The sequence below is a fragment of the Manacus vitellinus genome, unplaced genomic scaffold (assembly GCF_001715985.3).
Source record: "Manacus vitellinus isolate BGI_N305 unplaced genomic scaffold, ASM171598v3 scaffold_2_pilon, whole genome shotgun sequence".
In the NCBI taxonomy this organism is placed as follows: domain Eukaryota; kingdom Metazoa; phylum Chordata; class Aves; order Passeriformes; family Pipridae; genus Manacus; species Manacus vitellinus.
In genome coordinates this window covers 47,577,572-47,598,212 of record NW_021940208.1, presented here as the reverse complement: position 1 = coordinate 47,598,212, position 20,641 = coordinate 47,577,572, and the positions used below count along the sequence as shown (strand labels likewise).

The 20,641-nt window shown below is 34.9% G+C and overlaps 1 protein-coding gene across 12 annotated transcripts in view; it reads left to right on the top strand.

The window, feature by feature from the left end:
- Positions 1–20,641, top strand: part of DOCK9 (dedicator of cytokinesis 9) — a 111,215-nt gene that overhangs the window by 34,738 nt on the left and 55,836 nt on the right. For all 12 annotated transcript variants that reach the window (XM_029960985.1, XM_018071162.2, XM_018071159.2 and 9 more), the window contains exons 2-9: positions 2,418–2,534; positions 6,487–6,576; positions 8,212–8,294; positions 9,396–9,465; positions 13,252–13,347; positions 13,737–13,871; positions 17,389–17,563; positions 18,262–18,329. In XM_029960985.1, the coding sequence (XP_029816845.1) occupies positions 2,418–2,534; positions 6,487–6,576; positions 8,212–8,294; positions 9,396–9,465; positions 13,252–13,347; positions 13,737–13,871; positions 17,389–17,563; positions 18,262–18,329 (834 nt within the window). The remainder of the gene's footprint in view (positions 1–2,417; positions 2,535–6,486; positions 6,577–8,211; positions 8,295–9,395; positions 9,466–13,251; positions 13,348–13,736; positions 13,872–17,388; positions 17,564–18,261; positions 18,330–20,641) is intronic.

Below are 20,641 nucleotides of genomic sequence, written 5' to 3'. Positions count from 1 at the left end.
CCACTCTCAAACCAACCTGCCACCAGAGCATATTGTGTATCATTTCTCCTGACAAACCCTCGAGAAGGAGTGGTCACGTGGTAAAGGCCAACTTGACCAAATGGAGTGGCTTGGCCACTATATTAGTAGTCTCTAAACCTTGCTTTGACATAGGAGTGTATCGCATAAGAGCTCAAAAGCTCAGTGATTGGCAGGGTCTTCTTGCTTGCCTGATAGGTAGAGAGAGACCTGTTACTTACACTGGAAGTGTGAGAAAGGAGAGCAAAGGGTGTCTTGTTTTTCTGAATTATGTGTTAACATGTACTTGCTTTACAGAGCAGTAAAATTTGAAAGGCTCTTCCTTTATCCCTGTTATCCCTGTCTCATGCTTAAGGAAGAAAATTTATTCCTTAGTGAAGACTTGGAGAGGGTAGGTGAAGTTACTGGAATTTCTTTGGAATCAGAACTGATTATGACAATCTCTTGGAGGGGGCTGCTCGACCTGAAATTTTGTGAAGGGTTAATTTAGCAGAGTCAGTGTCTAGGAAGTGTTTCAAATAGTTGGGTAAAGAAGGTGCTGAGGAAGCTTGCCATTTCATTAGTTGGAGATTCATTGTAGCAGTCTGAACACTCAAATGTAAACTTAACAGCAATTTTTCTTGCAACTATAATATTTTGTGTAAATAGAACATTAGCGAGAATGTAACCTTTTCTTAGGTTGTGTTTACCTGCTTTTCTTATGCTTTTTTGAGCTAAATAGTCCAATCACTTCAACTCAGATGGGTGCACAAACATAAACTTAAGCCTTTTCTGGTGGACACTGGTGTTAGTTCATGGCTTTGTGATAAATCATGTTCATGAACAAGAGGAGAAGATGTAGCATCAGTTGGGGTTTAGGTGCTAAGGTCTCAAAGCGTGTCAGAGTACAATACAGAGCAAACTGAACAGCCGTTCTCCATCTCCTCTGATGAGAAAGATGTCAAACTCAACATCATAATTTTCCACCATGGCTCCTAGAAGTATTCGTCTGTGCTGATCATGTTGTTATATAGCTTATGAACTAAATCCTTCCAGTGTGATTGTAAATGGTAGTTATTTTTGTTGACAAAGCTACATTTTGTTCATAATCTTTGGTAGATTTATTTCCACACTTTGCTTTTTTTGCCTGTTCAGATGTTATGCTTTGTTATGTTCTTACATTTTTCCTAACAGTAAAACTGCTGTGTGGTAGATATGAGGGAATGTTGAGTATTTTTTGAGTAGCCTGTGAACTAAGCCTGAAAATTTGGTAACTTTCTCTGAGTAAAGCTTTCCTAATTCCTTGAAAAATTTATTTGGTTCGCTTTTGGATAAAGAAAACACCTCTAAGGTTTCTCAGGAATATTATTAATATACTAATGATTAATAGTGGTTGCTGATAAAGATATTTGTTCTGTGCAGTACAACTAGAATCTGAAAGATTATTATCTTGAGTTATACAAAACTATGTATAAAGCTTGTCTTGTCTGTTTACCTATAGCGATGGCAGAAGCTGCCCTTGCTGCTCCTGTTATGTTTAATATACCTGACATTGAAATTAGTACCAATGACTTTAAGAAAGCATCAATTGTAAACTCTCTTATAATTACTACTTGTAAAAAATTGTAATTTTATGTCCAATACTGTGGTGCACAATTTTAGTTACAGAAAGTGCAAGCTCGATTGTAACTCCAGCTTTGCATTAGTTTTCACACTCTGAGGCGGTGCTGCCTCATTCAGAGCTCTGCCTAAACCTGCTTTGCCTGACCACTTAACAGATTGCTTGGCAGGGTGAAGGTTTTACTCTATGTGATTGTGCACAGGCAGCTGTAATGCCTTGACTGCGGTAAGGGGTTTTTATGTTGAATCAATGCCTAGTAACTGAAGAAAGCTACTTGTGCAATTAAGAGGAAGTAGACAGCCTATGGGAATTTTGGAAAAACTAAAGAGAAGGAGGAATGTCAATTAGTCTACCCCTACTGCAGGTTACTGCTGAATTAAAAGAAAGCTGGATCTCTGCTCTAAGATTGTTTTCATTCCTGCTAAACCCAGATCAGGGCTTTCAGGGCAGTATCAAACAAAGACAACCACCAACATAAGAGACTAGTAATTTCTTTTTTTTTTTTTTTTCTGTGAGAATACATACATGATTATTCTGATAAGCTCTACCTTGTTGTGTTTTATGAAGTATTGCTTCTTCCTTTTGAGGCAAACAGCATCCTTGTCTCTAATTATCAATTGGATTTATTTGTATGATATGATATGACATAAAGTCTGCATTTCAAATACTGTATGTTTTTGATGTAGACAAAATATATTTCTGCCAATCTTTAAAAGAGTAACTTCTTAAAATGAGTCAACAACTGTCATTTTTCCTCAATATACCTGAATTTATTTTGCCTTTTTCTTTTTCCCCCCAGGCAAAACCAAAGCTCATAGAACCGATAGACTATGAAAATGTCATTGTTCAGAGGAAAACACAGATTTTGAATGATCCTTTACGTGAGATGCTACTGTTCCCTTATGATGACTTTCAGGTAATTTAATCCTTCCCCTCCCTTCCCCTGCCCCCACTTCCTTATTATTATTATTTTTTGATAAAGACAAGTTTTTAGCAGGAGTAGATGTGAGATGATAACTTCCTATCTGTTGTTTCTCAGTGCTCTTTAGCTGCAAAAAACCCCACACAAACTCTTTGCCATGAGTCCCATTACACTGCTTAATTTATTCTGTTGGGTACAGAAGAAGAAATAGCACAATTCCTTCATCTGTTCAGATTATAAAGTCTGCTTCTGCAACTCAGCAATTTTATTGCCTTTTGAAGTAGATGATCAGTCACTTTTAGATGTTCTCCCCTCCCTTTCCGATGTTCAAAAAAAGCATCTGCTTTTTGTTATTCTTTAATTCTTAAACTGATTTTTTTCCTCCCCTTCTTAGTAATGAAGGGCATGAACCTGTTCAAATGCAATCTGCTAGTCTGAACTGCATGCTTCCAGCCAAAACTGGGGTTTGGCAAAATATGCCCTTAATAACAGGGTTCTGACTTGACTAAGCCAGACTTAACCAAGATTTGTGATTGTCTTGTTGTATTTCTCTTTAAATTACCTGTTTATCTAAATAAATAGTTTATTTAAGTATACTCTTTTTTTTGGTAATCTTCTTGTAGATTTAGTTAGGATAACTATGAAGCATCTTAGAAACTGGAGTTAGAGTAAATAGCGAGGAAAGTCTCTTACACACATGCCCATACCTGCAGTCAAAATATCTGTGTTTGCCAAGTATGCAGGCACCTTAACGTTCTGTAAATTAATGTTATTCAGCCAAGTAGCTGAAGCTAAGCTTGTTTATCATGGGGAAGGTTGGTGATTAGTTGTTGTATTTCTACAGAAGGGCATCTGAAGTCCCATAAATTGCATGTTGAACTTTTAATGAATTTTCTCTGACCTGAATGCACCTGGACTCTATTTATAATATAGTCTGAGGGCTTCTTTTTCATTGTTTCCTACATGAATTACTCTATTTGTAGCCTTCCCACTCTGAGCTAAAAAATTTGGGGTTTGGGAAGCTACAGGTATTTAGAATAGTTTGGGTTTCATGTGTTTAATTGAAAGTTTAAAGTACTGGAAGCAAGACTTCTTGCAGAAGAAGTTGTACTGATACTGATGTTCAAACACTGGATCACTCATGATGATGCCCTATACCAGGTGTTGGCTTTGGGACTGAAGAGCAGGAATAGGCTACACTACCCAAATCCCCTTCTATACTGTGCCTCTTCAGTATCATAGCTCAAGAGGAGTCCAGTTATCTTATCTGATTGACTAGTTCACTTATCAGGGTCATTTTGGTGAACAACTCTGAATTATCAGAAGAAACAAACCTATCAAGAATATCCTCAGGCATTTTGTTTGGGCAGTCTGGGGAGATGTCTGAAGTGTTCAAATGCTATTTCATGTGACCTCTTCTGCAATTCTTATCCTCAGGCCTGTATGAATGAAGCTAGTCCATGGTTCTCAATCTGATCCTTAAAAGAGAATGACTGAATTTTGTCACAAACTGTCATCCTTTGTTTTGATTCTGTGGTCAGATTTTCATCATGGTAGTCATTAAAGTGTGTGTTACATCAGATTTCCTTCAAGTAGTCACAGTTTTGGAATATAGCATTTTATACTTGATTTATATGAAGACTGGTTTCTTCTACCAAACTGCATTATCAGACTTTTGTTTCTTTGGAACACTGGCTGGCACAAACTTACTCCAAATATTTTTATTGTACACACGATTCTTCAGTACTGCTTTGATCTATCTAGCTTGTTTCCAACAACACAAAGCATTTAGATCTGTCATTCAATGTATTAAGAAAATATTACTAAGTCAGAGGACAGAAAACCTTAAGTGCTTATTTTTTTTTTTTACAAGTTAAACCTTTTAACCCTGTGCAGTTTTTCATAATCATATTTACAGGTTTTACAGAATCATAGAATGTTAAGGGGTTGGAAGGGACCTTAAAGGTCATCTAGTCCCAACCCCTCTGCCATGGGCAGGGACACTCCCACTAGTCCAGGTTGCTCAGGGCCCCATCCAGCCTGACTTTCAACACTGCCAGGAATGGAACCTGCCCTCTTTCAGTTTGAATCCATTCCCCCTTGTCCTGCCAAATAATCCCAATACAGGCTAAGTTTACATGTAGCAAATAAAATGTGGGTATATTCCACCCAAATTAAATTTGTCTTCACAAAGTTATCCCAGTGTTATTTTTAAGGCATTTTGGTGCTTAGCTTAGACATTCATTACTTTTGGGTTTGAGCCATATGGATTTAACACACTTTCATTTAAAGCTCTTGGCTTTTATTTAGTACAAGTTAAGTACTTCTGAAAATAGATTTTATGCCAGCTTTGCAGAAATGAAACTAAATCCAGGTCATTCTATGAGAAGGCACATCTTCTGTAGAAGAAAAGCAAAAAAAAGTCCAAGTAATGCTCTCATTTTAAAGAGCACAAAGTAAACTGGTCAAATAACCATTTTGAAATGTTCTAAGAAATTTATTTATGACTTTTTTCCTTTAAAATCTATTCTGTGTTTTTCCTTGAGTCTTTAGGCAACTATTCTAAATCAAGGCTTCAATTTAGTTTGGAAATTATAATACAGCTTCTGACACTTCCTGTAGAAGTGATAAGCTGCTTCTGACATATCATTGTTTTAAGTGCATGACCTCTCATACAGCTGCCATCTTTTCCAATGAGTCTTCTAGAACAATTTCTGTCACTGCATCTTGAACATGAGCTTCTGTGAACACAGTAACTCTAAGTCTCACGTGACCTTGTGACAGAAAGAATATCCATCACAGTCTGCACTTATTGTGGACAGGTTCACTATCCATATTCCATCAGGTTTCGAGTAGCAAGTACTCCTTGGTTGACTTAGTGAAATGTTCCTGGTGCTGTTTTTTGTTTGTTTTTTAACGGTACAGTGCAAGATTTATTGGTCCCATGAAATATTTCTGGGTTTATGGTTTCTGCTTTTGCTACCTCCCCAACTCTCCCACCTAAGGAGTTGGCATTGTCACTTTTCAGTGTTCTGGACTAGATGAATAACTTGACCATGACTGTGGGATGATTTTTTTTCCTTTCAATCTTTACTGTAATTGAATATTCTACCTTCAAATACCCTCCCCAGTTAACAGAGTGAGGCTTTGGTAATGACAAAAATAATCACCTTATGGATCAAACTCTCAACAACAGAGATGAGTAAAGGTAATGGATTTATGTACCCTTTCTTTTTGACAATAACGTGGAGTTTTTTTCTTCCATATTTTTATCTGATCCTTCCTGGTGCCTCAATGTGTGGAATATAGCTAACAAGTGAGGGACCACAACCCCCTTCCAGGTCCAGGCTATGTAAACTTTCTTGTTCACCTTTGATGACTTAAGCTATAAGATTCCTTTCCACGTGGTGCAAAACAATTTCTGTTGCTGTGTAGTTATTTTCATTTGGGGTCCAGAAGATTTTATAAAGCTTTCATCATTTGCAGTTAAAAATTTAAAGTACACTAAGGCTGACTTGAGCACTGGTCTGAGAAGCAGAATTTCCTGGTCACAGATTGCCTGTTCTCTGGCAGCCTTTCTATGCTGCTCTGAACAGTGGCATAGAATAGGAATAAGTTCTGACTTGATAGGCTGAAGTGTATATATACTTCAGGGATCTAGGCATTCTCTCTGAACCTGCAGTTGAACAGTGCAAGTCTCATTTTTTTGCCAGCTGAGATCTGCAATTGAACTACCCTGTTATTTTGCTGTGGGTTTTTTTTCTTATTTTGCTTGAGTAATGGTTTTTATATGTAGTAAATTCTCATTAATTGGCTATTCTGAAACATCATATTCACAGGATGTTTTCTGCTGAGCTTTTCTTTGTTAGATATAACTGAGTGTTGCCATAATTTGTCATCTTTCCTTTAGTTACAAGTTTCATTAATTGCTTTTGTTGCCTACCAGACAGCATTATTGCAGCGGCAGAGTCGATACATTCATTCAACAGTTCCTGAAAATGCAGAGAAGGAAGCTCAAAGCTTGTTTGTAACTGAGGTAAAATTGAAATTGCATGTGGCTGTGTGTAATAATGATATTATACCTGAATTGTTTTTCTTCTACTTCATTTACTATTTTAAAAAACAAACAGGAAAATAAGCTCTGAAAAAAATTAAATATTTATTGCCTTTTACTTGTCAATGATTTCAAGGGAAAACTTCCAGGGAAACTTAGAACTGTTTTCCACTGGTGACTGGAAAAGAAGGGTTAGTGGATAGCTTTGAATTATTTTGTATCTATAATTGGCTCTTGGAGATGTTTCGCTTCCACCTTCTTTATACTTTTGGCTTTCCCAGATGAACATGGATGATTTCCATACGTGATATTGTGACCACTAGTAAATCTCAAATGAATTGCTGTGACTTGTTTTTCCTGATAGATTGTCTCACACCAGTCATTCTTAGTTTGTTCATAATAATCATGTACAGTTTGCTGGAATGGAGGTATTCATAACTGTAACATTTGCAGAGGCCAAAATTCATTATGACTGCTCAACTTGTATGCTGTATGTAGAAGAAACAATCTTGAACCTAAAGTTTCTCAAAACTGTTTGCTTATGCTGTCATTCCTTTGGTTCTATGTGGTTCCATTTCATTTAGGGTTTTGTGGAAGCCTTTAAGGAATGAAAGGTTTAAAATTTTTGTCTTTTTTGTATTATCTACTGTTTTTTTACTGATATGTTTTAAGATGATATTTTAACATCTAAAACAAGTAAATGGCTGTTGTAATTCCAGTAAAATTGAAGGAGTTCCAAATAGCTGAATCTACCTCTAAGTGATTTATTCACAGTGATACATATCCTTTATACCTAAACATTTCTAAGATAAAATTAAAGGGGATAGACAAGAAGGGAGGAATGGCATAGGTAATTGATGTAGTTAATTGAGTTTCTGCAGAACCAATTGCTTGGCTAGTATTAAGCTTGTATTTTGAAATAGAAAGAAAATATTTGTGATTTCTTAGATACTGTGTTAGTGTACATGTAGGTTTATTTGTATAACATAAAATGTTGCATAGAATGGTTTCTGTCAACAGATTTTGTCAGTTTTATGTTACTTTGTTCAAAGCCAAGATAAATCAGTACTTTTATGCTATGACAATATGGGTGGAGTGAAATGGTATTTCCTGTAATCTAGATCAGAATTTAATGACATAATTGCTTTTCAACCACTGCAAGCGCAGAGTTTAAATTTAAATGTTAATTTAATTGCACTAGAAGTATAAATTTAAGGAAAAGATGTTTTTATTTTTCTGTATCTGTACATGTGAAATTGAATTTGAGTTTTCTAAAGGCTGAGTTGCTTTTTCAGCTGTAGTGAAATGCTGCTTTAACTTTTTGGACAACTGAAGATGGTTAATCCAGATGCTGAGTGCATTCACCATATTCTGGTTTTATAAAATACATGTCTTGTGGATGATAACATTCCATTGAAACATATAATTTGTTCCAAAAAGCTATATTGCATTAGGCTATTGGCAAAAGAAAGAAAGTGTAGAGAATTTGCAGAGGTTGACATGTAACCATAGTAGTTCATAAACAACCATATTTTAGGAGGTTTTCTTGTGTTGTGCCTAGTGAATGCCTTTAATCCTTTTCCAGTTAATACTGATATTTGGTTTTCATTAAAACAGTGCATCAAAACCTACAATTCAGACTGGCATGTTGTTAACTATAGATATGAAGATTACTCAGGGGAGTTTCGACAGCTTCCAAAGTAAGTATGTTATGTAATGGTATAATAAATTGAATTTGTGAAGGAACTTTAACTGTATTTAATATAAACTTATTTATTACAGAAGTATATTAATATGTGTAATGTGTAAACTGAAATATGCTATATCAATGTTTAGTAGTCAGTAGAGATGATAAAGATTTGTTGGGTGGAATTTACATTGATGAACTTGAACCATAAAGTCTTCTTCAAGCATTTTCTGGAAAGGTACTGTAGTAGTATTACCTTACTAATAGGCAAGTCAAAACAAGACACTGTTTCATTGACAATGTGATTTTAAGTATGATAACTAAAACAGACTAATGTTTAGATGAAACTAAAATGGTAATATCCTGTTTCCATAGCTTCAAAGGCAGCTTTTGGAACTCCCTTTAGGAGCTCAGGGAATAGAACCTAACCAAGATGGTTAGAGCAGGTTTTCACAGGATAATTCAAAGTAAAAGCTTAATCTACATCTGTTACAGACATTCTAAACCATCTGCTAGAGAAATCTTTTCATACTTTTTCAATATTTTCTAGGGAGAGTATAGAGATTAGAAACTTAACTTAAAATGTTTGATAATGGCTAAATACTCTGAATACCCCAACTCTGGAAGATCTGTGTCTTCCCTAACTACTCTCCTGCATCTATCAGTTAAGAAATAGTTATCTTTCCCTATGAGAAGTTCTGATACCCTCACAGGTTTTGTACAAGTCAGTATCTGTTTTTTACTTGCCCTTAATAGAAACCACAATAGTCAATAGGAATTTAAATAAATGCATTGTCTGGCAAGGAACCAATGGTTGCAGGTATGAATTCTTGCTCCTGAGATATGAGGAATGCAGTGAATGAGAAAGCACTTGTTCTCTTCGGTTACACATTAGGACAGTGACAAGCAGAACGAAAGAAAGACTGTGGGCGGATGTACAAATGAGGAAAATTGATGTCTAAGAAATATACTTAACGAAAATTACATGCTTTTACTTAATTATTCTTGTGCCTTTGCCTCTTCAGTTAGGAAAAGAAGATCTTAATTTTTGCAGCTATAAAATATGTAACTAATCACAAAATTCCTAGTACTTCAGAAGGTTTTTCTTTCCTAGTAAAGGGACAAAATCAGAGAAGCTTCCTGTTCATTTATATGAAGTGGATGAAGAAGCAGATAAAGATGAGGTGAGATAATCATAATTCCTTACTTTCTCATGTTTTCATTAAAGAATGTTGCGAGTTTGATTAAGTGTTAGTGTCAGTAAATGAGACACATAAAATAGCTAATTTGTTTCCCAGTGCAGTAGTTCAAGTTAATCTCTATCTCCTTTCAAATGGCCTTGTTCTCCTGAGGTCTGTCATGTAAATAGAGGTTTGACAGATTGTGAAATTGAAGTTTTAATACTTAGTCGTGTATAATCCTTCCCCTTTCATAAAATCTGTCATGTCTTATACTGTGTCTGCGTAAGAGAGATTTACAGAAAGAAATGTTTCATGCGGTTTAATTATGAAGTTGAGTAAAATCATAGGTGCATGTGTTCCACCATGACAGCACACGCACTTAAATAGCATACAGTGTGAGTTAAAATTAGTTTGTCATAAATCTGAGTATAGGGTAAGAACTGGAGAGCTATCATGGAAACAAAATCTTAAAAACTTATCTAAAACTTTAAGTATTTTCTCTTTTAGGCTTAGGGAAACCAGAGATGTATAGCCTCAAGCAATTTTCCAGTATATTTCAAATGACAAAGACTTTTTTCAGCAACTGCCTCTGTTATTTTTGTGATTTATTTTTTTTTACCACACCCTGTTTTGAAACACAGTGCTTAAATGCCACTGTTTTCTTTTCTGACAAGTACTTGAACTCTTACCTCTCAAAAAAGAATTAAAATAATTTTTCTTTTTTATAGTTTAACCTCTTGACAATTACTTTGCTTCTAAATTCCTGATGTTGAAAGCTGCTACACATGAAATAATTAAAGCTGAAGTAGGTTGGGAAATTCATTGAGTAGATAGATTCCTGAACAGGTAGTCGTGGGATGCCATTTATCCAGCACTGCTATTAATCTGAACTGTGATATTTGGCCAAATAATTTCATGCATCTGTATCCAAAACTTTCTATATGTAGGATGGCAATAGTGATGATTTCTACTATACTGAAATTTAAAAGACTTGGCATTTTTTACTGTGATAATATTTCTGATAACAGAAGTGTTTTAGAAAACAGCGAGTTAAACATTAAAAAACTAAATTAATATATAATTGACTGTAATTGTTACTAGTAAATATACTTACGGCTAGAGTTAGTTAAACACTGAAAAACTATAACTTGACTATTAGCAAGTGGTATGTATTTTAATAGGAAGTACAAGGGGAAAGTTCTTCCTGTTTCCTTCTGTCCAGTTTCCTGTTAGAACAGGCAAGAACAGAGTATCTCTTTCCAAAGTGCAGTCACTGGAGAACAGGTCTGCTACTCTTTGAGGAACTTGAAGTATAAACACAAGAGAAAAGCATGCTAGGAAGAAAAGGGAAGTTAATGGGACAATAGGGTGGGGGGACACCATAAATTCTTTCATCGAGGGAAGAATTAATGCAAGAGGTTTTTCTTTCAAACATTAACATCTTTCTATGCCAAAAAGCACAGATGCAAATCTTAGATTGAAAGTTGTTTGGTCTTCTTTTTGTTTCACTTTTGTTTATGTTTGAAGAAAGCTGATTTATTATGAGAATGATCGAAAACAAGAAGCTACAAGTGATTAAAACTTGGAGGAAAATCAGATAGAGATTAGTTTAATCATGCATCTTTAAAAAGGAGAGAATTACCTATCCAAAACTATTTTGGGCTATCAGGCCATCAGGTTGATGTTTGTAAACGGAATTTTTAAATCTACTATGTGATCAAGATATGGGCTTGTTTTTGTTGAAACAGTTGCTGTTGAAGTAAAGTTTGAAGCCAGGTTTGTGGGAAAGATAATTAAAAAAACTTAAGCACAGTGTGCAGCAGTTATGATAAAAGTGAGGAAATTACCTTACCAGCTGGAAACAGGAAGTATGATTTCAATGTAAGAGTCATGTGTTAACAACTGGACTCTGGGTTCCTTTGTATTAACAGATGGTCAGCTGGAAAGGTTCAGTAGCTTTTTGGCTCTGTAGGCAGGAGTTACGCCTGACGGAAAGATATGGTGTAACTGGAGAAGCCCAAATGATGATCAGTTTTATTGTTAGAAAACAGCATGCAGCTCAGCAGAGTTGGGAAACCGTGCGCCTCAGAGGCTGGGAATTGGGAAAAGAGTCTTAAGGGAGCTAAATCCTAATTTTTATTTACACAGGTAATGTTGGAGTTTTTGTAATGTCAGATGATCCTATGTTTGGTTTGTGAAGTTATAGATAACCATTGTTTGTTTTGTGCCAAATTTTGACAGTAACTCATGATCTACTCATCATCTCAACACCTGTAAAGGTGGTTTTACATCACCTTTTCCTTTAGAGTGAATTCATGCTGGGTGAAGAATCATAGTTGGAAACCCCATGTTTTAAGTTATCTCTGTATCTTGATTCTTTTACAAGAAAAATGGTTATCTAGGTAATACAATAAGGGTGGAGACTAATGACTTGAAAAATATGAAACAAGACCACTGTATTGCTTGGACAGTGAGACTCACTGAGGCAAATGAAAATTTACTGAGTATTTCTGGTGTATGCTTTTGAGGCATTCTATCAGATGCTCTGATAGTTGGTGACCATGTCATCCTTAATGGGCTTAACTGCCATAGTGCCAAGCTGATTATCAATTTTGAAGGAACAGATTGATGCATCTTTTGCCTTCTGTTCAGTTTTTTGAAGTTCACATGTGCATATGCATATGAATATGCAAGCTAGACAAACTAAATAAGCTGTAAATAAATTACCTAGTAACTTTTTACAGAACGTTCCTTGATTTAGTTCCAAAAACTAAGTCATATTATTATGTTTGGGTAATAAATTACCAGGAGTATTTATCTTCTAGATGGTTGAAAATCTTCCTACATGTCTAATTCATTAATGGTTTTGTTTCAAAATTGGTTATGTCAACTGGAAACCATGGTAAAGTCAGCTTGGGAGTGCTCTAAAAGATTACTTGGAACTGGTGACTTAATATTTATTCTGTGGCAATTATAAATCTGGCTTCTTGATCTGATTTGATAGCAGTGTGCTGGGTTTTGGTAGTTATTGACATCCTAAGGGTTTCAATGCAGTTACTTATTTCCATCAACTGGCAGATAGGTGTGGTATGCAGGCATAGTATACAGGTATACAGGTGTGATGTGTGATGCATGCATTGGATCTACTGTTTGTGAACTTGCCATTGGTGCCAAGTTTGGTCCTGTTCTCTTTATAAAGCTCTGATTCTGATCTGTAAAAGGGCAAATCCAATTCAAGAATTCAAGACTTAGTTCTCTGTAAATTTTTAAGTAAGTAATGTCTTTGAAGTACTGCATATAAAACAAAATGATTTGAGAAATCTCGATTGAAGTTTTGGAGAGGCATGTATTTACATTGTTCTTTTTGGCAATAGAAATTGGTAAAAGTTCATGTACTTTAAGATTAGAATATATGAAAAAGGTTACAAAGTCAATGTAAGTAAATGTTTTGAGCGTTTCCTCATTCCACTATTGCAGTGGGATTTATCTTGACTAACATTTAGCTATCTATAAGCTGGATCATCCTTCTGGCCATAGAGAAAGCCTGTATAAGTGGCCAGATTACATATTAAAAGTTAGATTAGGTTGATTTCACCCCAGGTCTTTAAATGAAATAATTAGAAAGCTGCAGAATTTCAGCAGGGACTCATGGTACATTATCATTACATTATGAACGTAGTTATTCCAGCTTCTAAAGTGACTTCTGAAATTTTTTATAGATACTACTCAGACTGTGATACAAAACTTGACCTTTTTTTTCCTTCCCCCATCTTCCTTTTTCATCTCCAGGATGCAGCATCTCTTGGGTCTCAAAAGGGTGGAATAACAAAACAAGGATGGCTGCACAAAGGCAACATGAATAGTGCAATCAGTGTGACAATGAGAGTAAGTTTAAGAATGTCTTATGCATGGTAAAAAACTGAACACCAATATTAAACGTCCCTGTGCCTTTGAAAAGTGAATTTGTATGTGGGTTAGTTCTAGAAAAAATTGTGCGACATGAAAGAGGGAAACTTTTATGTAATTTATATATCTGAAATCTTGCTATCCTGTTATTATACATAAATCAGGAAAAAATTTTAATTTTTAAAAAGTTAATTTTCTTTTAATTAATCATTTCTGCTTTATTTTCTGAGGATACTGATTAGGTTATTTGTAAATAAAAGCTCTTTTTCTATTACCTACTGTGTAAATAGCACTTATGGGTATTGTAATATGAAGATGGTTAATACTGGTGTTGTAACTGCTTTTCTTTCCTACTTTCTTTTCACTAGTCATTTAAAAGAAGATTTTTCCACTTAATCCAACTTGGTGATGGATCCTATAATCTCAATTTCTACAAAGATGAAAAAATATCAAAAGAACCAAAAGGATCAATATTTCTAGATTCGTGCATGGGAGTAGTTCAGGTAATTATAATTATTATACCTGTTTTCCAGTTAATTCTGTATTTGATGGTAAATGCAATTTCTTTCAAAATACAGATAAATGTTTTTATATGTAGATAAGTACCTGTTATGCAGAGGAACAAATATACATGCTGCATCTTGCAAAAGCAGTGAACAAGATTTCAAGGGGCAGGAGACTGAATTTTTAAAATCCTTCTGAAAAGAACAGAAATTACTAGTTGATAACCAGATTTTAAGGCAAACGCACAAAGAACCCAAAACTTAAATCATGGCAAATTAATGACAGCACAAAACTGAAGTTCATTTCAGTTGGATTCTGTACTAACATGAGCTGTAAAATTTTTTTCATAGCTTCTTGTGTGGGATTTTTGTTGTGGGAATTGTATTAAATTCAGTCACCCTTCCAGATGCTTTCATTTGACCTTTATACTGTTACTTTTGTGTGCTTTTCTTTATTTTAAAAAGTTAAGGGCTTTGGTCAAATGTTTGTCAGTAACAAGTGCCAAAGAAAAGCTTATTTTTCTTTTTCTTGTGATTCTGTTATGTATTTATAGTACAGCCTGTAACTGTTCTGTTAAGCACAGCATACCTGGAAGAAACCCTTGGGTTTTAGTACTTTTTTTTTTAACTTGCATGGAAGTAGGTGAAGTTTAATAAAAATGTATTTCTTAAATAATATTTTTTTAGTATAAGGTTGTTTGATTTCAACAAAGAGATACAGCAGCTGTACAGAGGATTTTTCCCCCCAAATATTGTAGTGATGTTTTTGATACGTATTTAATAGGCAATTTGCATTGAAATCTTAGAACTGTAATAAATTTAACCATATTGCGAGTTCTATATACAATTTTACAAAAACTGTTTTGCCTTAGAGGTACAATTCTGGCCAACTCCACTGAAATGAGTTTGATTTGTGTTTTTAAAACAAACCAACAAACAAAAGAGGGGTTCCTAAACTCAATTGTAGTCTCGTCAGCGTATATAAATACCTGAAGGGAGGGTACAAAGAGGACAGAGCCAGGTTCTGCTCAGTGATGCCCAGTGACAGGACTGGAGGCAGTTGGCACAAACTGAAACACAGGAGGTTCCCTCCAAACATCAGTTTTTCATTGTGAGAGTGACTGAGCATTGGCACAGGTTGCCCAGAGAGCTTGTGGAGTCTCTATTCTTGGAGATCTTCAAAAGCTTCCTAGACATGGTCCTGTGCCAACTGGCTCTAGTTGGCCATGCTTGAGGAGGGAGATTGGATGAAATGACCACTAGAGGCCCCTTCTAACCTCTAACCATTCTATGATTTTATGGTTTTGGGGTTTAAAACCTGAAAATCTCCTTTTTTCTTATTCATACTTTCGTAGAAAGTTCATACTTTCTGTTCCGTCAGTTCAATTCAAGTAACCTGAAGTTTCCTCAGACTCTTCCAGGAGCTTGCTTTTTTTTTTTAAAAAACTTATTACTGTTCCTTTGTTCTTGAGTAAAACTGTCCTTTGGATGCTTTAGAATTAATAGCTGGCTTGTGTCTCAAACACTGTACTGTATTTTACGGTACCGTCAGTGTTCGTCTTGGCATCTGGTCTTCAAAACTGCATGTAAAAATTTGAGACTAAATTAAGAATCAGCATCAGATGCAAAATCAAAACCAGTTAATACTCACTTTTAAGAAACCAAGTAGTCGTTCAGTGGCTAGAATAATGAGGTTTGAAAATAGCTATTATCTTCACTTGAATTGTTGGTGAGGAGCAAGTAAACAATATTTTGAATTATCAAATTTTATACATAATGGCCCTATTCCAGACATGTAATTTTATTATTTTATATTATGTACTGATCTAATTTTATTGTTTTACTGTTACTTATTATTGGTGTTGTATTAGCAACTATAAACTCTTATGGGGGAAAAAGTGGTAGAAATTGCATTTCTGTTTAATGGAAGAGAAAAATAAAGTGGCCACGGTACTTTGGAGTAGTCTGACATGGAATTCATAGAAATGGTTTTTCTTAGGTAGGCATGCTGCCAGGCTTTTGTTCTCAGAATGAAACTACTTGTTTCAGAGCTAGTCTTTCCACTGAGGGGAGATAAGTTACTATTTCATTCCTGTAACATTTCTCATTTCTGTTTTTGAGTTCACTTAGTACATGTGCATAATTATTTTTTCAAAGCCAGTAGATGCCTGAGAGAAAAATACTGACTTCACTAACAGACACTGAAGATACAGCAGAATATGCTCCTTTGTCAATACTTGTATAAGAGGAATGCTGAATTTGTGCAATAGCAGGGTTTTGTTTGGTTGAGGTTTTTGGTTTGGGTGGATTTTTTTTCCCCCAAACTTAAATGAAGAGACAGGAATTCCAAGAATACTTTTTGGGGTTTCTGGGTTTTGTTTTGTTGGGGTTATTGTTTTAATACTAAAGTATATTGAGACTTTTCTGATCAGCGATGTGGAGCACATAATATGTGCAGTGTAACTGTTCACACAGACAGCCACATATAAAGTCATAGTTGCTCTAATTCAGTGTCTTGTGAAAACTGAGAAGTGCGATATGTACCACCTGTGTCAAGATTTTATTCTGTGAAAGTTAGAGGTTACTGTTCTTTGGATTTTTCATTTACTTCATCACTGATTTCTGCTGGTAAGACTGCTATAGATCTGGAGTCCATACATACAGATCTGTATAGATCAGGAGTACATTTGTTCGTATCCTTCTTAACAGAAACTGATCTTTGCTAGAAAGCTGACTGTTTTGCCAACCAGTACTTAGTCTGTTAATTGAAAAATCTGAAGTACAGTGAAACTAAAATATAATTTGGCATTTAATTTAACTTAAACAAAAATCCCCCAACCATTAAGTCTGTCATATTGTTTATTGTAATGTTTGTCTAATGAATTATCAATTTTTAAAATTAAATTGATGATAATACAGAATTTTCATTTAAGATTCATTCCCAGAAACATGAGTCAGGCTAGGTAGCATTTGAAGGCTTGATTTAAATTGGGCAAAAAGGATGACAGTAATGGTTGAGGAATAAAGGAGGAACTGATTCCCAACTTCATGTATATTTATAAGATTAGCAATTCAGGGCTGATGTTGGTTATGATTTTATCTCTGGTATAAAATCCCAATGTGCATACAGTTGTCACTCAGATATTAATGGAGTTGATTGCTTTTTTAATTTATTTTCTTTAGTAGATCTTGGTTAGCTTCATTTCCAGATGATCTGGGTACATAAACAATTGATACTTGGAAATTTGATTTTTAGGGTTTTTTTAAGGTGATGGCAACCAGAATGATTAAGGGAAGCTAGAAAATGGGCTGTTATCTTTCCTACTTGCCCTTATTGCAGTGGTACAAATGACTTCAGAAGGTCAAATGTCAGAGACAAAAAAGTGTAATTATAATGCACTTGTTCAAAATGTGAAACTGTGTATTTCTGTATAAAACATCTGAAATATGTTTAACTTTCTTTGATTTGATTAGACAGTATGTAAAGATATTACACAGATCTTTTATTTTCTTATAGAATAATAAGGTCAGACGTTTTGCATTCGAGCTCAAGATGCAAGACAAGAGTAGTTATCTTCTAGCTGCTGACAGTGAACTTGAAATGGAAGAGTGGATAAACACTCTGAACAAAATCCTTCAACTTAACTTTGAGGCTGCAATGCAAGAAAAAAGAAATGGAGAGTCTCATGAAGGTAAGCAGGGTTTCTAGCCTGAGAATGGATGGGGGGAGGGAAGCTGGTATGAAACCAACAATATGCATATCCAGAAGAACCTGGAAAATGGTTGTTCTCTTACAAATAGCACAAGTACCTAAAGGGATCATTACAGTTTAAAGTGAGATATCACATCTTTGAAGACTGTCAGAATTTAGCATGGTGTTTACAACAAAGCCAGATCAGAAAAGGAGAAGCTTGTAGCTCTGTGAAAGACATTTTAGTCAGTAGTCCCCGTTTGACCTTAGAACTGTAAGATGCTTATAGCTAACTGAATGGTTGCTTTGTAAATCCAGTAGCTGTTGGAGAGTAGAGCTGGGAACCTAATGAACAGAGAGAACTTGTTTTGAAATCAAGTTACAATGCATAGTGGAAAGAGTAATGTAAATTTTGTGTATTGAGTATCCCCTTTCCCCGTGCAGATATCAAAATTAATACTAAAGCTGTGTTCTAGGTAAGATTACAAATAACTGCTACTATACTGATTTTTGTTATTAGTTACATCTTCCAAGAAGTCACTGCATCAAAATGTAATGATAGAGTTGTCCACAACCTGTTTATGTTAACAGTTGTCATTTTTGAGGGGGTAGGAGATAAAAAAAATAATTTCTACTATGGAGTTTTGTGAGTACTTTAGGTTTTTATATTTATTTTAAAATGTGGGTTTATAATTTCAGATGATGAACAAAGCAAACTGGAAAGCTCATCAAGTAGTTTTGATAACTACTATCCTGAAATTGCCAAGGTAATATATATATATAGTAAATGTCAATTTAGGATATAAAGTACTAAACATAAGTTAGCTACATGAACTTTCAGTAAAGGTAAGACACTGGTTTCTAGCTTTCAGTCAGTTTGTGATGCTTTCAAAGCTTAGAAGCTCTTTCATTAATATGGTTATTGAGCTTCTTCATTTTCTGCTTTTATAAGCAATCTAGATACTGTCTTGAAGTTGCCTATATAACTCTGGACATGTTATTTCAATCCAGCATGTTTTATTATAATTTTACTAATTAATTATATTTTATATGGGTTTATTGCATGCAGGTAAGTCCTTAAGTATTTCTGTAGAAATCTAGTTATACTGAAATTAAGTTTTATTTTTATATTTAAAAAATCCAGAGCAGCTTAATAGAAGTGATGAAGCGAATGTATTTTAAGATGTTTGTATTTATAATGACCTGGCAGGTTCATGGATCATTCCTGTAGTGCCATGGTTTTTGCTTTTCAATTTTGTTCTTACAGAAGTGTGGTGGAAATTAGAATAAAATAAAATAGAAAGAAGTAGAAAATAAAAGTAACTTCCTCAGCCCATTTGCAGACTTTGTTTCAGTTAAATCAGGGACTTGCATATTGCAATAAATTTTGTGAGTTCTGTAAAGGAGAAATTTTTGTTAAATCACCCAAGTACTGTAATTGATGACCTTTTCTATTGAAGTTGCAGAATCCAAACTTTTTCCTGTAACTTCCTCTTTCTTCTGTGTGGTGCAACGTGGAGTCTTGAAACTTTTCTAGTTGACCATGCTCAGGAATGCTCTCTCCTTCTTTTTTGAGGATCTGTCTGACCTAGTAACTACTCCTGAAGGAAGCAAAGCTTATGAACTGAGAACAAGCAAACCAAATTGTATCTATTAGGGTAGCTAACATCAAAAGATCCAGTCAGAATATGTTAACAAGCTTTTAGCACCCAAATTGGTTGTCTGACTTAATTCTTTCTGATACTAATCAATTTAGCACATATACACAAAAAACTATTATGTGATAATCTAGCTCCAGATACCTCTGTATTTGGAAATGAATTGGGATTGTGGTACATACAATCAAGGTTTCCTTGGAAGAGCTGTAAGCATCCAACATCACACTTACATGAGGCTCTGAAAATTTATTTCAGAAACAAATATAAAATTAGATGCTTTTTTTGGTACAGAAGATTATTCTTTCTTTATAGTCAGAGTTATTGTAATGTTTAGGTTCCATATTTCTTACAGAAGAGACTTTAATTCAGGGCTGCAGCACCTGCATATGGCTTTAGTACTACAGTTGCTGCTTCCTGTTTCCATAACCTTTGGATCGGAAACGTGTAGCTCTTTAAGCTTGGTATTTTTCTAGTGTATTATTTTTATCACCTCTTTAAGCTCTGGCTTTCTTTTTTTATTATTCCATAGTTATAACCCATTTAAGTTTCTGTTTCCTTCAAAATAAGTTTTTTTGTTTTCCCATTCTAGTTTATCTGTACTAAACACTACCTTTTAAAATAATGTACAGTAATATATTGTCCTAGCCTTCTTTTTTTCCTGAGGAGAACACAGAAAAGTCTGCCTGTATGCATTGGTATGTTGTTTGTGCCTTAACTCAATTGCTTTATATAAATGCTATTTGTTTTGAGGATTTTTTTTTTGTCCTCTATTCATTCTTGCACTGTCTTTTCAGCTGTTGTTTGGATTTAGTTCTTTTTTCCCCAGTGGAAGCCTTACAAGGCATTGGGCCTTCTCTTAGAAGAGTTTATAGTTGCTCTGTTATTTTTGTTGGTTCTAGGAGGAGAATTTCACAATAGCTGACCTCATATCCTTATGAGGAGAGAGAAATTCCTTCAGGGGGGATTGTAGAGCACCTGACAATAGGGGAAAAAACAGTCTTCTCAGGAAGGGTTTAACCCTTGAGTACCTCTCCAAGCCTTGATTTTTCTATCAACAGCTGCTAGTTTATGATATAAATTAAATAAGATGGTATTTTGCACTTCAGTGCACAGATGTGCACACATATATCTGATTCTGTCTGTCTTTCCTGCCTACTTCACAGTCCTTTTATCTATAATGTAAGTACCAAGAGCGAATGTAGGGGTTTTGTAGTGGGTGTTTCTTCGGGTTTTTTGTTCGGTTGTTTTTGGAGTTGTTTGGTTTTGTTTTGGTTTTTAATCTTAAAATAAAGCGAATTAAGCCCTCTAAAATAACTGTGTGACTGTTGTGATAAGTGTGCCCAAGTACCTCCTTAGTCATTACGGGTCCCCAAAATTCACTGAGGTGGGAAAATATTCTCTCTGTTTTACAGATGAGGAAA